Genomic DNA, 17,410 nt, shown 5'->3' on the forward strand with positions numbered 1-17,410 from the left:
GCTACAAAAACTGCTTTATTATTTTTTTCTCTCGACGAGATTGCAGTAGGTACCTCTGCTCGGAGCATGACCTCTCAACAGCTGCCCGCAGGCAACTGAGACCAGTCTCATTGCGAAGTTTACATCCCCCACTAATTTCTCCGCCTGAAGCCCCGTCCCATCAGGTGGTGTTGCCGACTGCAAGAAAAATTCCGGGAACTTTTGGGACAGACCCTGTGCTCCTCAGTGCAGACCTTAAATGTTTTTTTCTTTTTTTTTTGCAGGCACTGAGCAATATTGCAGAGTTGCGTGAATCTCAGGCCTACTCAAACAGTGCTATGGTAGACAGAACTATAGCTACAGCTGTCAAGGCCATGGGACCCGAGCTTGTGTTGAAAGCCATTCCACTGGATATGAGTGGAGAAGAGTGAGTGGCTCTATCCATGTTGTGGGAGAAGTCCTGAGCTTATGTTTTGCTATATATATCTGACCCTGCTTCATTTCTTCTGTACATAAAAAGGGGCCAAGACTTCAAAAGGAGTTGGATGCTGCCACTCCTGCGTGACAACATACGGGCTACGCGGCTTTCTTTCTTCACGACCTACTTCCTCCCGCTAGCTTCTGCTTTCCACGAGTTGGGTACGTTTTGCCTGTGTCTTTTGGCAGTGGTATAGATGTGGTGTCATTTTTATGCATAGTAAGTCTTGTACCGCATTTACTCAAATCAAGGCAGGCCTCACTTTTGAGTCAGCACCCTGAAGTCCAAAGCAAGGAGAAAAAGAAAAAAAATTTAGCTGTTAACCAAACTTAAAGGGGGACATGACACTTAAAATTTTTATTTCTTGGTCTGTTTTGGTGAAACTTCCAGAGTTTATGTATATTTGTGTGCTGATTTCAAATATGCAATTATTTTTCTCGTATAATGTGTAGTTTTTCATATTAAAAATATTTGATGTTCCTTTTGGGGAGCAAGATTTTTTCTAAACTGAGCGAGTTACAATGTAAATCAGCATATCGCAGCAATTTGGAATTGGAACTGTGTGCAGTGCAACAAAAATGAATGTTCAAAACCCATTTGAACAAGAGTTCTAATATGAACATTCGAGAGCGAAATCCCAGCTTGAAATGAACTCTCGCTCAAATGTTCAACATACCATATCTTTTGTTCTAATGGGTTTAGAACATGCATTTTTGTTGCACTGCACAGAGTTCTGTTTCCAGATTGTGATATGCTGATTTACTTTATAACTCTGTTTAGAAAAAAATTAAAACCAGATACACGCCTGTGCAATTCGAGTAAACAGCGGAGCTGGCAAGCAAAGCACCACCACATGGGAAATGCAGATTGAGTTATTTCTTTCTTGCTTATTTCTTTATCTCTGTCTACATCTTCTTCTTTGTTTCTTCCATCTTTCTTTTTCTTAATCTCTTTATATATTGCCTTCTCTCCTCCTTTCCCTCATCCTCACTTCTTTCCCACCCCTTGCGGTGTTACACCGTGCAGTCTCAACAGAAAAAGATTGGCACAAGTCACCGGTTGCCGGAGCAAGATTGTGAGACGCGGCGCTGTTTTTCCCGAGCACACTGATATCGAGAGTGCCAAGCACATTCCATTTTCCAAAGCAGGGGAGGCCGGCGAAAAGCACTCCAACAAACAACTTTTTCGGGGCAACTGCGATAAAGATACGGTTGCTCACAACTCCAGTGAAAAAAGAAAAAAAAATCAGAAATCATGTGCATGGCCACACCTGCCGATAAGCAGTGAACAAGTTTCTTTAAGATATGGACTTCGCATGGGCCAACAGCAAGATGGGCTGTTTTCCGCCAGTCCACGGCCACCCCTGCTTTGGAAAATGGGATGTGCTTGGCAATGTCGCTATCGTCGTACTCGTGAGCAGCAGTGCCACATGTCGCAATTTTGCAGCTCCGGCCTCTGGTCACTTGTGCTAATATTTTTCCATTGAGACTGTACATGCTTGTGCTATGGTATACCCTTTCACCTCCTCCTTTTCCTCCTCACCCCAACATCAGTCCTCCTTCCCTCCATTTCTCTTGCCCCGCCACAGTGGTCTAGTGGTTATGGTGCTCGACTGCTGACTCGAAGGTCGTGGGATCGAATCCGGACCGCGGCGGCTGCATTTTCGTTGGAGACGAAAATGTTTGAGGCCTGCGTACTTAGATAGATTTAGGTGCACGTTAAAGAACCCCAGGTGGTCGCAATTTCCGGAGCCCTCCACTATGGCGTCCCTCATAATCATATCGTGGTTTTGGGACGTTAAACTCCAGATATTATTATTATCTTCCCTCCATTTCCCATCCCCTTGTTAAACTATACAAGGTTATGCCATGTTTTACCTTCCTCCTGACCCTCGAATCACTCCTCTCCCTCACTTCCTTTTCTACTTCCTTGCTATACCATAGTATGCATAGCTATGCTATGCTAGGAGGTGCATGGCACATACTATACAAGGCTATGTCACGCTTCCTCCGCCCTCCTCCTTTCCTTCCTCCTCACCACCACTCCCTTGTTATAATATACTACACTATGCATGCCTGTGACCCGCTTTCAGTGGCGCATACCCGCTCTAGATTTTGCGTCTCGCGCCGGAATCACCCAAGCTTAAACAGCTCCGCTGTTATAAATCTTGCTCAATAAGGATTCGACGGGGGCTAGTTGATATGGCATAGTTCTTTTTGCTGCACTGTACTGAAACACCAGGACAAAATAAGAAAACTGGACCCATATGTGCGCAAACTTGCAACTGATTATTGCTAACAATGCACGTCGTATATACACACACATGAAAGGGTGAGAGGCATATAAAAAAAGAGGTAAAAAGAAATGACGGTGAGCTGTGCAAATCTAGGATTCATGAAGACACATGTGGTTTGATGTAATGGGTGTCTATGAAATACATGGGCTAAAAAAGATAGCTCAGAAGCGTGGTACGAAAGTTGTGTTCTCAGCTGAGCTTCTTTGAAAGTAAAAGGGCTCTGGAAAAAAAGGTAATTCCGATAAAGAAACAGTTGCGGAATTAGGCATTCTAACAGGTATTTGGATTGTGTAGACGATGTGGCTTACGAAATTCCCCTCACGTGCGCAAAACCATACATAGGGCAGGCACGGCAGGCAGAACAATGTTTAAACATCAGATTAAGAGAACAGAGATATACGACTAAAATGCTACAGTCTCCAGGGCATTTAGCGGCGCACTGCGCACGGTGTGGGTGTAAACCTATGTTCAGCGATACCAAGGTTTTGGATCGCTGTAAGTAAAAAAAAGGATGAGAAATCATTGCTTACTTCATGCAAAAAAAATGATCCATCAAACCATGTAAGTTCGTTTGTCCTGGTGTTTCAGTATAGCGCAGCAAAAAGAATGAAAAATCTTGCTCCCATTTCAAGAATTCTTGCTTTCAAGAATTTCGCATTCTTGAAACAGTGTGGCAGTCCTTTTTTTGGTAATGAATGCCTCAGTAGGTACACTTCACTGCATGGCTGTTCATTCTCTCTGCTATTAGTATTCTTCACTGCATTACAGTAAAACTTCTACGATATGCTCAGTAAATGGAAATCTCTTAAATGGAATTGCTGCTTAAATGGAACAACTGCCTCTAATGTAATTTGCTTTGTACTTGAATTCTGCAGCCTTGTTCATCTCTCAGTAAACGGAACTCCTGTTAAACAGAGCATATTGTCTTCCCAGGGATGCAGCATAATCATGCACTAACACTACGGGCAGTAACTAAATGCTATGTAGAGTCCATGCAGAAAAAGATTAGCACAAGTGACCGTTCTGGCCAGCGGTTGCTTATGCTAATCTCTCTCTCTCTTTCTTTTTTTTTTCTTTTATGTGGTGACTCTACATTGAGGGAACACAGTTTCAGACATGGTGGCTGAGCGGACTATGTACTTGTCCAGCTTCTCCCAGTATGTGTGTGCATGTTCGTACGGCACTGTTGCTGTGCGAAAACTGGCACCCCTTCACTGAAACGCAGTACCTGCTGCCATGTTATGCCGATTAGCATTAGTGATTAGTGTGCACCTTGTTGCCTGTTCTGTTCGTGTGTCACTGCACCGGGGCCCTTGTACACATACGTTTACTGCACGAGTGTCTTTGCAGCCAGGTTTCTTCATGCACAAGCTGCTCATTTATGACCACGCATGGGCGTGGCACACATCGAGTAGGGCCAATGTGGTGACTGCTATGTTCTCTTTTCTGGAAGCGCGAGGCTGAAATGAATGGAGAAATGGCGAGTTTGGGTCTCCTATTAAAAGCGTGCAGCACGCTTGAAATGGCACTGTGCAACAAGCATTGCTGAGCAGTTAGTTGAATTGCAATAAGGTTGTCAGCAATAAGTTGTGCTTGGGCACTCGTATGTGGCTGCCATTGCCACACACAACACTGGAAGAGACACCAGTGTGCCCACATCAACCCCTATTTCGATGTAGGCACACTGGTGTCTCTTATACCCAATGGTCTGTTACATCAGTTGAACCCCTTTATAAGAGGGGTTCAACTGTATTACATTCCAAGAAAGAAAACAAAGTAATATGTAATTTTGTGCGAGTTTCAATAATTGTAATTGGCGTGTAATTAGATATTTAATTATTCTGCAGTCATAGAATGAAATCATAGGCTCAAAGTGCATGCGCAAAGTGTTTTTCATCATATTCATTTCGAATAAAGAAAACTAATATTTTTGATGTTAATCCTGTAACTGGATGGAAAGCGGCACATTGAACTACCCGTTGAATGTCGTAGTGCAAAGTGATTGACTAGTCATACAAAACACATTGAGGTTGTCAAGACACATTGACTATGCCGAAGGTTCAATTCATGCTATGTGCAGTGGATCTAGCTCTTTCTCAGCCACTAGGTCAAAGAACTGTAAAAACAAGTTGTGTCTACATGTGTGGGTGTTGCACCTCAAGGGCATAACACAATGTGCCTAGATTCGATGAAATAAAGTTGCTGTACACATCACATGGTGCACAGCTCTTCTTAATCGCAGTTGGTCTAAGCTATTTTATACATGCAGCTGAAGCTCCGGACAAGCCTGCATCGGTTACCAAGGCCTACGAGATATTGGAAAGGCAAATATGGTCACTTTTGCCTGGCTTCTGTACTAGGCCGACAGATTTTATTGAGGTATGAAGTTTAATCTTGTCCTTTTATAATGCATGTAAAAAAAAAAAAATGTGGTGCTTTTGCATACACCATGTGTTCATTGTTGTTGTGAGTAAAAAGAAAAAAACCTGCAAATGGTGGTTAGATTGAATTGTGGAGTAATGTGTGCGAGCAGCTCTGCTTTCATCATCAGTATGAGCAGTGCATAGTTGGAATGCGAGGCTGTTTGAAAGTTGTGTGTGGTTGAACAGTTCAACCATGGTCTTCAGCAGCCATTTGTAGTCTATCTAGTCTTGGTTGTTTGTGAGAAGGGGATGTCTTATTTTAGGTTTTTTTTTTTTATATAACTTCTGATAGATACAGTAGAACCTCGTTCATACGTTCTTGTGTAGTACGATTTCTAGGCTCCTACACTCGCAATCGCGAAAACAAAAACTAACCCAATAGTGTAATACGTTCTGGTTAATGCATTCCCAGAAAATACGATTATTCAGCAGCAACGTTCAGCACCGCAGGAAACTGCGGTCATATATGTTCTGCAGCCAGAAACTCATTCAGCCATGCAAAAAGGGCCCCCTCGTGTACTTGTGAAGCGCTAAGTGGCAGACTGCCGCTGGCGACTTCCCACGCGGCGACGGCGGCTTCTCCGGAGTGCCTAAATTCCCGCCTCCGCGTCGTCTCTGCTTTGCTCGATCGACCCCTCCACGTCGTTTCCAAATTGCTCGATCGCCTCCTCAGCCATTTTCTCAGCTCTCTGTCAACCACACACCAACCCGATGGCATGCGGCCACGCTGGCCATCAAAATCTTCACGGAAAGAATGAAGGCTGTCGTTTCTCCAGTCCGCCACGGTTCGGTACGAGACCTACGGGAACGCACGTGGCCCCCGCTGCTACACAACACACCGTGCCCTGTAACCATAGCAATGCCGCCATTGTGTGCAGTTTATATGGCCGATAACACGTCATTTCCTCCACACTTTTCTCCCAGAGCTCGTTCGTTTACGGGTTTCTCCGCCCATCGCGCGGCGCACTACCCGCGGGTAGCCAAAACCTGCCAGGACAAGTTTGTTCTGGAGAATATCTGGAAAGTTTCTGGCTATCAGACGCCAAAAAGATACGATGCGCGCTCGCCGCCATCTTTGTGAGGACTCGACAGATTGCAATGCGGACTCTTGGGGACTTCACCTTCAGTTGCCATTATGCCTGGCATTATCTTTTAAAGCCCATTCCGCCCATTCCGAGATGGTGTGATTACGAGTGGCGGTGAACATACTGCCACATGTCTAAATAAGTTAAAACAGAATGCAATCAGCGCGTGTGTGCGACGTAGTACGCGATAGCCGCGAGCAGCTGTCGCTTTCGGGGACGCTTATCACTTTCACGAGATTCCGCATACACAGTGCGCAGAGTTGAGCTTGTTAAGCCATTAGCGGCACGGTAGTTTTTTTCGCGGACTGGGCGAGTCGCGCGTGATCGTATCCCAATTGCGTATGCCCGAGAATATCGCTTCAGCTCTTCGCCAAGCCTAGCCAAATGTTTCCAAGCGGCAATGCAGAAAGAACCGATGCTCAAGCGGCGCAAAGTTTCGTTTGCTGCCACGGCGGTAGCGTCGCTTTACGTGTACGCTCGTTGTCCCAGCGTTCGATTTTGCAATATCCGGGTTGTCTCGGGATTTCAACACACGTGACGCACCTTCAATTGCCTGAGGAGAAAAATCCTAAAAGTGCACCTATACTTCTACATGTGCTCCAAACGGGACCTGTATAGCACTGTCATTCGAATACATGCAGGTGTTGTTAGTCAACTGGAATATATGGCCGTGTGCTGAACGAACACATGCTTTGTATTTTTGCATGTGCCACATGTAGTATGTCTAGCTAAACACATAGCACCATCCATCCACGGACTGTCTGAAATGTGCGTCTTGTGGGATGCATGCGCCAGACCAGCCATGCTCCAATGTGCTACACGCTTCACTCCAAATGCACCATCGATGTATAGTGACTGCAGTGCTGCCACTATTAATGGCACACACCATGCCAGGAGGAGGCAATGGGTGCTACGCTGAAGACCCAGCTGAGCACACAACTGTGGCCTCACTCATGCACATGTGCACGAGTGAGGCCACAAGGTTGGTTATCGCTGTAGAAACTTGCATATTGTACTTATATGCACTACACTAAAGCCTTTTTATTGCAGTTGCTCAAAATATTGCTATAAGTTGTCTGTGTTCAGTGCCCCTTGCCATTGAGATCGGCCTTTTGTCAAAACTTCTTTCATCTGGTGGCTGAACTTGCACCGTGCAGTGATGCGATTCCTGCACCAATTACGCCAAACTGTGTTAAGAGGCGAAAAGTGTTACATGCTGCTACATTTTGGCAAAAATCACATAATTTGTGCCGAACAGGTTTCGGGGTAAAAGAAGGCAGCAGGTAATCAACATAGTATATAGTCATGTTGCCATTGTAACTTTCAGTGGTCATGGAAGCAGACTCCGCTGACCATGAGAAAAGTTCTTTAGGTAGCGCCAAATCTGGCTCATGTCTGCAAGTTGGATATAAATAAATGAATAGGACCATGTCCGCTTCCTCATAGCCGCTAGCATAGTCAGTGTTGTTTTTAATATAGCTTCAACCATTTATAATGTATCAGTCCGAACTGGCTATGACACGATTTTGGCTCTTGGTTTATCCACTCCTAGAACTACACTTATATGCATACTGCTTCAGTGCAGCCCCCAAAGTGAAAGATCGGTTATAATGTGGCTGCAGGAAAACTGATTTTACTCCACATAATCACCTTGCACCCCCAAATCTGGGTCAGTGTTTTGGAAAAAGCATAATCATAAACCAAGTAAATATTAAATTATGACCCTTTATTCTAACAACCATTGCATGACAAACTAGTATCTGTTATTATCGTCATCTTGGGGAGCTGGCTGGCTCTCTGCCATTGCGCCAGCCATTTTGTTTTGTGGGGTAGAGCATTTAGTGCAGGGAAGCTGCCATTTGTTGGCAACCATATTTGGGAAAATTCACATCAAAACACTGTGCCACAATGTGTTTTTATTGTGTGAATTCATTAGTTTATTAGGTTTTTTTCACCCTTTTGGTGTTTGAGTTCAAATTTGCAATGTATGCATTATTCTGCCTTTTCACGATGTACTGTGGCTCTAATTTTGTATAGTGTGGTCATTGTTACCCACCTTTCTCCCTATTGCAGTCTGTTGTAATGATAAGCATTGACTTACACACATGAAGGGCTCAATGCTGAAAACTACTACGTACTGGCAAATCGCTAGTGTTCTGGCTTTCTTAGTTTTGCAGGAGCCTTGCCTTTGTAAATTCTTTCACAAGTTCTTTCACGGGAGGGTGTTAATAGGAGTGTCAGTTGCATGACCTGGCATGCCCTCTGTCTTAAAAAAAAAACATTGCTGATTGGCTAACATACTAGAAACTTATTTGTTAAGGGATGTGTTAAGGGATGGCAATTTTTTTCTCTTCCAGTCCTTTCCAAGGATTGCCAGAACACTTGGCGTCTACTTGGTCAATCGATTAGATCTGAGGCTTGACATCATGTCTGCTCTGCGGCACCTCATCAGCAGCAACATCATAAATGGTAAGTAATCAGTGGACCACGTTTTCATGCAAAATTTAAAATTTTTTTGTTCAGCAGCTTATGACCAAAACTCTTTTCCTCCTTCCTGCTTACTCCAGAGGAGGGTGTTCCAGAGATGCGTAGGTATGCGAAGAACTTTCTGCCAATCTTGTTCAACATCTACACAAGTGAGTCACCATCGCAATGTGAGGAAGGAATCCGCCTGGCTGCCTACGATACCATCAAGGCATTTGTTCAAATTGCAGATGACCAGGTAACCTGGGTCCTTTTAGTGCTTTCAATTCTTGTGCTAGTCGAAGGGACACTACAGTATCTCATTTTGTTGCAGCTTTGTGCTACGCTTTTCTTCAGTGCATCTGCAAAACTGTCAGATGAGCAGATTACTTCTCACAGCAAGTAAGTGTGCCATATTTGGATAGGGAGAAGCATTCTGGCAGAAAGTCATGCTTTGTAGGTCTGTTGCATAAACTTGTGTCATATACTCTTACTTAATAATTGCAGGCATGCCATCTTAGACCTGGCAAGATCCTTAGTCTGCAAAATGGGTCTTGAGAATGTTGAACGCCTGTACATGCTAGGCAAGGGCAACTTGGAGGTGAGAATCCATGTTTCTGTTCATTGTCTTCTAGATCATCTTTCGATCTGCTATTTGCATCACAGGAAATGTCTATTAGGAGAGTTGATGAATGCACCGTTGTCTTCAGCTGATTTTATATTGTATTTTACTCTTTGTACTTCGCTAACCTAGTCACTTACCACACACGTAGACTATGCAGCCTGCTTATTTTTGCATTTTTTTAATAATCGATATTTTGCTCTGTAGGACTCTGACCGTCGAGTACAAAAAAAGGCATACCGTGTCATGGAAGAAATTTGCCGTTGCCCAACTCCTGTTTGTAAGGAATTTATTGAAACTCATGTTGGAGAACTTAGTGAAGTTCTTCTGGATAGCCTGCAGAGCATAGCCCCAGGATCAAGAGCGGTATGTGTATCTATTTGTTATCACTTGATGTAATAAAAAAAAATGCTGTTATTCTAATAGTATATTTAAGAGCCTTCATTTGTAGTGATATCAAGTTGTTTACGGTTGTATGTAGGCTCGACTGTGCTGTTCCAATTCAGCTGTATTACTTACCACGCAGTTAGCCTCTGTGCGGACTGGTTTTCTCATATTGTGTGCCGGAAGAGAAGGCATTTGGAAGGAGATGCATGGGAAAGCATTGTGTTCAGTTCTCATAATGATCACACTGACAAAAACTGAGGATTGCAATCATTATGCGGGGCAACATTTTCAGAATTTGGAGCATCGAAAATTTAAACAAGTTACTGGTTTGAATTCTCATGATGTCTATACTGTGGCCATAACTAAAGAATCTGGTTGAACATGGTGCACCTCTGTAAAAAATGCATATGTTCACTATGCATTGCATTAATTGCTCCATGGAGAGTATGGTGCATATGTGGAACATTGATGTAAAGTTCTTTTGGGAAAACACTCGTTTAGTTATCTGGAATGCTTAATCTATGCTGTATCTGGAATGCTGTATCATAAGTTACCTGATAACTCTAGTGCGCCTGATAATTTAGTCGGCAAAGCCGACATTGCATTGTTACTACATTCTGCCTTTGCGACTAACTTCACCATGCCTCCCCTTATTTCTGCTGTGCTAGCAAACAACACAACTAATGTCGAGGCTATCCATATAGTGCATCTTCCACTATACAGGAACTGAGGGGTGCGATTTCTGATCCTGCTTCCTGTTGCAGAATCTGTATTCTCACTGTTGTCCCTTTTATCTGAAATGTCAAGCCAGTTTTTCATGGTGATAGAGATAAAAAAAACTAATTGCTTGCTGTATTCTGTTTATGACTACACTGCTACTGGCATCCCTTACAGCAGCATTAAGGTAGTGAAACTCAATTATGTAGTGAGATTGCCTATTGTTTCAAGCAGTTGAAGATGCCCCTAGCACCTTTGGACACTAAAGAGGAAACAATTTTTCTTGTGTTAGTAGGTTGCTCCTTTCACATTACCCTGCTGCGATAAGACAGGTGGTAAGCAGAAAACACGTAAAAAGAAAATACAGGTGGAAACATGCTACCTCGAGGTTCTTGCACAAACTCGCTGTTATGCAGATATTGATGGTGTCTGTAAGAGTCTTTATATAATTCTTTATAGGCAAATAATTAATGTATGCATTGTGTCGAAGGGAGCCAGAGATTTTGCAAGTTTCAGGAAGTTTTAATGAACCAGTGTGGCCGAAACGAAAAAAAGAAAAATGAAAATTGTTGAATGTGACTGACATTCAGGTTCTAAAATCCTGGCATGATATTCAAAACTGACACTTCAAACTTAATTTTCTCTCCTAATATAATGAGTTTGTGATCACTAAATTTGCAGCAGTAGAGCTTTCTAAGAAGGTGGATTATCAATCTGGACTGATTTAGTGTTTCACTTGAGTGTCCCTCTTAAAGTGCAATAGGTGGGAGGCGCTAGGCATTGCAGGTGTCTTACTTAAGTAAGAAGCTGAAAACGTATGAAAACCAGAAAGCGTAATCAGGAAACATTGCTTAAACAGTCACTGATTTCCAAAATGTCTTCACTGAGGCCTCTGCAATAGTATATGCAGTGATGGAAGTGCTGCTCCAATCGCTCCAAAAGAAAATGCTGCTACATGATGCTCCAAAGTGTAATATTTGTTAGTAACTGCCCCGAACCTGCTCCAAAATGGCAGTGGGAAACTAAAAGCAATGAACTTTAACCGTGTGACCATCCAGCGAGCCTAAACGAAACCAAAACAAGATGTATACTATCATCTTATGCTAGTATGCTTGCATACTAGCTGAATACTAGCACATTGAAAATGCCGCAAACACTGACACTATAATATATAATATGATTAAGCTGTATATTTGTACCTGACAAGCATACTATTTCGGTGAAATGTATGTGAGATTAGTTCGATATCATACTGACTACTAACTTCTGCTGTGATGGCTTTGATGTGTGACGGATTACATTTACCACTTTATCAGCCTTTACCTCATTTATGCCACAAGAACTGGTATTTTAAGTGTATAGCTCATTTAGCTGTTCTTTTTCTTTTTTTTTTAATTTTCAGTGCACGCTGTTTTGGTGAAATGAAAATAACATATTGCTTTGACCTCGTACCGGTTATGAACTGCTGCTTTGGTGATAGTTACATGTACTAATTGTGGCTGCTTTTATAATTTGGTGCTCAGCTTTATCGCTTTTATATCATTTCTGCCACAAGTACTGGTATTTTAAATATATATGTAGCTCATCTTACTTAGTGTTCAATGACCATCCATCTGCTTAATTGTTTGTTTCGTGCAATTTGCAGTGATTATTGCTTATGCAATATGTTTAATAAATGTTAATATTTATGAGATGCTTAAATGATGCTTTAAACTCTAGGAGTCATTTGGAATATTTTGCCATGTGCTCTGAAAACACCAATACCTGTTCGAAAGTACAATTTTTTCTGCTCCAGAATCTGCTCCAAACTGTACATCACTGTATATGCACATCCATCAGTGTTGCATGTAACCGTCATTGCAGTTTAAGCCATAATTCTTCATCGTCAGCCACATGCAGTATCAACAAAGTGGACATAATACCTTAGAGATGTGTAGTGGGTACCTCGCTTTTCCGCAGAAAGACGAATAATGGTGTATGGGTGCTGTCCTTCACAAAAATTGATTTATGGCGTAGTCAATACCTTGCGGAAAGCCGAAAATTCAGACACAGTTGACCTTGCTCCAGCACAAAGCTGCACTCAGAATTCGCATTAGGCAGTATCGTAATCATCGTTTACTTAAAGAGGCCCTGCAACACTTTTCAGCATGGCCGGAAAACACTGCTGATCTGTAGTTGAGGCTCCTGAAGACATGTGAGTGAAACATTATAGCGCAGTGTGTGGTCTGGAATTTGCAATTAATTCTCAAAGTCGGCTAGAAATCACTCCCTCTTGACAAATGATGCCATAAACCCATATGACTGCGCCATAAACCCAAAGTACACGGCCATTGGCTGATATGAACATCGTGAGCTGCATAGCTAATGGGGCTACTGCGGGATGGCTCGACATGCCTGCTCGCGATCACACTTAAGGTAAGCCGCACATTCGAAGAAGAAAAAAGTGCTCAAGCTCTTGATGTGCGTTGACAAGATTAGACAAACGGGCGCGCCTTCTCGCCTTTCGTTTTCGTCTTTTGTGTGCGCGCTGAAATGTTTCCAAGAATGTCCCAAACCAACTCGCCCAGCTCTCCATACTATTACATGTGACAAAGTCCTGTAACTCTGCTTTTACTTGACGAAATCCAAAATTTCTTGCGGCAGTCGATTCTTGAGGCAATGAACTCCTTTAAAGAAGCCATTCCATGATTACTTGGAAAAGTTGCAGAGCCCCTTTAAATCTCTTATTTATTTGTTGTGAAGAGAAACAAAATAACCCTTCATTTTCTATCTTGTACACCACTGGATGGAGGAGGAAGATTAAAGGTATTTGAAGATCAATAGAATCGTGCAGGTTTCCAGGAGCTGATGTTCACATTCACCTGAGTTGCATTTGTTCATAGCAGCTTACCTAATTTACTGAATTGCTTGCTTTGTGTGCAGCCACGCCTACGTTGTTTGGTCCTTTTGCTTGGTAACCTGAGTGTTGAGCACAAGTCTTTTGCGTGGACAGCTCTTCATGAGGTAAGTCTTCTGTATCATTTTTAGTTTCCTCATAAAGAGAGAGATGTATTTTGTTGTCCTGAAGTTAATGTAAAGTTAATCCTTTGCTGTTTAGTGCATCGTATTATTGCACATAAAACTACTTTTAACATAGAATTGGAGAGAAAACTTTCAGAATTCATGCCCTCTCTAGCAATGATACACTGCCTATAAACTTTAGCAACTTTTTTTCCTTAAAACAGTGCGTGATGCTAGCCCGACATACATTGTACAAGAACTTAAAAATAAACGATGTTTACCGTTTATTTGCCAGCTGTTGTATTTTGATTGTGAAAGACATTTGGGTGACCCTGCATGGCTAGCATTATTTGCTATATCATACATAACGCAGCATGCATGTATCGGTTGTACTGTGTAGAGAAGCTGAGATTGTTTTGCAGTGAAGACATGCATTGGATAAAAAGGACTGTTCAACTTTGGTTTGTCACACTCCTAAAGACTGTGCGAAACAAAAATTGACAAAGCCAAGATCTTAATGTAGCCAAATTTTTTAAGCTATCACTTAGTGAAGTTGATGGTGTCATCGAATTTAAAAAGAAAATGTGCCCTGGCTTGCAGGGACACTAAAGGCAAATATTAAATGAATTTGCATTGTTGGAATCGCGTTCCTGAAATCTCGTAGTGTTTGTTTGGTGCCAAGGAAATGCTTACTTTGAAAGAAAATCTCTTCCGCTTATTGTTAGTGCACTTCATACCACCTGCCTCGGAACAGGCTTGTGGCATAACATTTGCCATGCCCGCCCTTTATTGCCCGACAGCCTGCCCTGCGGTTTCTTGCTTCTTTTGCTGTAGCTCCTTTAAGTCAAGTGGAATACACCATTCGAGTATTCGACTTCACATGGATGTGTCATTTTGTCGAACTTGTAGTGAGAGCGAGTTTCATAAGTGAGCAAAGCACGCACATCAGTACGCAATTACGAAACTACCACTGAGACTAGAGCACGACAGCGGAGCACAGCCAAGTGAAAATGGAACTTTTAGACCACTTGTGTCGTTCTCAAGAATAACATCAAGAAGTTATTGTTTCCATATAAAAATCTGTATTATGTGGAGACAAAAATGGACAGCTTTATAGCACTCGTCAATGTCAGTGGCACTGCGAGGTGTCAGTTGACATCCACAAAGTGTTTGGTTGTTGGAATCCAAGATGCCAATGTGCTAATGCCTAGCAGCCCTTTTGGGCAGTCTCCGCACTAGGTGCTCTGTCTTAGGCAGACTATGCTCTCCATGTGGTTTGTCATGCAGTCCAAAGTATCAGTTCGTGGTTCTGATGAGTTGGCTTGTGATGTGCTTCCTAGTCCTAGACGTAACGCCAGTTTCTACAGCCGAGCTCACTTGGGCAAGGACTGTGCTCCCCCAGAGAGCACTGAATCAACTGAAAAGCGTACTTGAACCAACTGCATATTGGTTCACTTTAAATCATTTGCTTTTTGTGCCCTTGTTTTTGTGAAGAGGGGCGGCTGGCTGAAGCAACAGATTTGAAGGCTGAGAAATGCCCTTCCTAGCAAGACTAAGATGGTGGTGTATGGTTGTGCCGTTGTAAGCAAGTTTTTTTCTTGATTACTTTTCGGCACCTTGGCTGATAAAACAAATTTTTTTAGAGCTTTTCTATGCTGTTTCCAGCAAACATTAAAATCTGATGTCAAGCAGATGGTGACTACTGGTGACATCATGCAAAATTTCTAACTTTATACATGTCTGTTTTCAATTCTCTTGCAAACATAAATACGTCTGATCACACGTCAGTGCTGCACATACCAGAGCAAAGTTTAATATGGTTTTAAAGTAAATGCGTGTGCATATTGGAGTTGGCAGCACCTTGTCACATCGCTAATGAGTATTTGCAACAAAATTTTGAAGGCGAGATAACTTGTAAGGTAGATTTGTGTGGGCACACATAAATGATCACCAAAATATCAACAGCTGCTATAGCCTAGAAGTTACTTAAAATAGATTTTTAAGTGTGAGCCACATAACTGGGCACGAAAGTAAGCACAAGCACATTGCGACATTGTTATCAGCATCGACTTGGTTTGAATGTAAACAACCCACAACTACCTATGTCATGAGTTAGGGTTAGCTGCCATGCTCCTTGCGTGTACTCTCCTGCAGTTGTCAGCGCGGTGCTCGTGTTTACGCGTTTCTGGGTGTGTGTCACTGTTTTGTGTGTTCACCTGGCCAACTGTGTGCACAGACAAACCATGCTGGGTCCATCTTCTTTTGGTACTCTGAAACTGCAACTGCAACTGGACACTAAAAAAATGTCTCCAAATAACTGTCCTGTGCATGAGCAAACAAGGTTTCCAGCTGCGATAACTCCCTGGGACATTTCGCCGTTCTGCTAGCATTGTCGACAGTGCACTCGCCACGTAGACTTGTGCCCGATGGGGGCTACTGTCCCATCCCACAATCTGTTGCCGGGCTGTTTATGATACTGGCGGAGAACATGCCTGGTGTGTCACACCCTGTCTGATGGTACTGCAACATTGTCGTTTCATTCCTTCCCACACGAGGGGGTCGAGATTCAAAAAGTGCACTTTGAGCATTGCCAGAGTTCAAGCACATGTGATGTTATGTTGCTCCACTGTGCTGGGGCGCTAGTTTCTTACAATGTTAGGAGGATGTTTGGAGTGATGCCAATATTGATCATAATTAATGATCCTAAAAATAATTATGCATTATATTAAGGCATCAGATTCCATTTTGTGATTATCAGAAAATTGGTTTTCCTGGCCATATTTCTTGATGCAGTTGCCACATCCCTTTTTGAGGGGACGCAAGCTATATTTTAACTGAAAAAAAAAAAAAAAAGCTGCCTCGCCACGGTGGTTTAGTGGTTATGGCGCTCGACTGCTGACCCGAAGGTCGCGGGATCGAATCCCGGCCGCGGCGGCTGCATTTTCGATGGAGGCGAAGAGGTTTGAGGCCCGTGTACTTAGATTTAGGTGCACGTTAAAGAACCCCAGGTGGTCAAAATTTCCAGAGCCCTCCACTACGGCGTCTCTCATAATCATGTCGTGGTTTTGGGACGTTAAACCCCAGATATTATTATTATGTGAAAAAAAAAAAAGCTCAGAAAATAAGCTATTTTAATGCCATGCTGCTTCTGAATGATGTATGCTGCTGCATTAGGCATGTGCAACTTATGTCCTTGGTGGCTACTGATAATCTAACAAAAATATTTCAATATCTTCTTCTACATGTGGTCCAAAATTAGCTTTATTCATTTTCTTGCATTTTTTCAAAACAAGCCTTTACTCACCTGCTTCATTGTTTGGTGCAACAATTTCTACAGCTACTTTTACTACAATTTTGACATTACAGCGACATCTGTAAGGTTTTTATCTCTATGACGCTAAATGCATAAAGCTTGAAATGCTGCAAGCAGATTCTTTTCTTCCCCTAAATTTTTTAATCTGTTTTTGTTCTTGATTGTTAATAACTGTGCTGCCCATTGATCTTTAGTGGCCTGCTAAATTTCTAACTGTCGTTAAATTTGAAAACTGCTTGCAGCATTTTGATCCTTGTACATTCTGCTTTCCACATGTGCATTAAACATAACTTTTTCTCCAGTTTTTTTTTTGTTGTCGTCCCCAGTTATAGCAATAAACGTTTCATTATCTCTATAATTATTTGAGCCACCGAAAAAATGATTGCACTTTTAAAATCAGCACACACAAAAAAAATTGGAGGACGCTTCAGCTTCGTGTTCAAGAGTAGAAAGCGATAGCGTAATCGGGCCCCGTGCGTATCGCCTTCAACTGTGCCACAAGGAAAGCAACATTTCTGCACGTAACATTGGCCGTTTTCAAACTCCCCTAGAATGTCTGCTGCAAGTACAGTTGCGATGTGCCCACTATGCCTCTATAAAGTGCCAATGCACCTGTGCAGCTGCACATTTTATAATGGGTTGGCAGC

General features: G+C 42.5%; 1 protein-coding gene across 1 annotated transcript in view; it reads left to right on the forward strand.

Moving 5' to 3' along the window:
• LOC119379192 (RRP12-like protein) overlaps positions 1-17,410 on the forward strand; it is a 59,946-nt gene that overhangs the window by 24,777 nt on the left and 17,759 nt on the right. The window contains exons 9-17 of the mRNA XM_037648408.2: positions 264-406; positions 500-618; positions 5,023-5,132; positions 8,619-8,730; positions 8,829-8,983; positions 9,059-9,126; positions 9,232-9,325; positions 9,554-9,712; positions 13,373-13,453. Coding sequence (XP_037504336.1) covers positions 264-406; positions 500-618; positions 5,023-5,132; positions 8,619-8,730; positions 8,829-8,983; positions 9,059-9,126; positions 9,232-9,325; positions 9,554-9,712; positions 13,373-13,453 — 1,041 coding nt within the window. The remainder of the gene's footprint in view (positions 1-263; positions 407-499; positions 619-5,022; positions 5,133-8,618; positions 8,731-8,828; positions 8,984-9,058; positions 9,127-9,231; positions 9,326-9,553; positions 9,713-13,372; positions 13,454-17,410) is intronic.

Source organism: Rhipicephalus sanguineus, chromosome 1 (assembly GCF_013339695.2).
Source record: "Rhipicephalus sanguineus isolate Rsan-2018 chromosome 1, BIME_Rsan_1.4, whole genome shotgun sequence".
In the NCBI taxonomy this organism is placed as follows: Eukaryota; Metazoa; Arthropoda; class Arachnida; order Ixodida; family Ixodidae; genus Rhipicephalus; species Rhipicephalus sanguineus.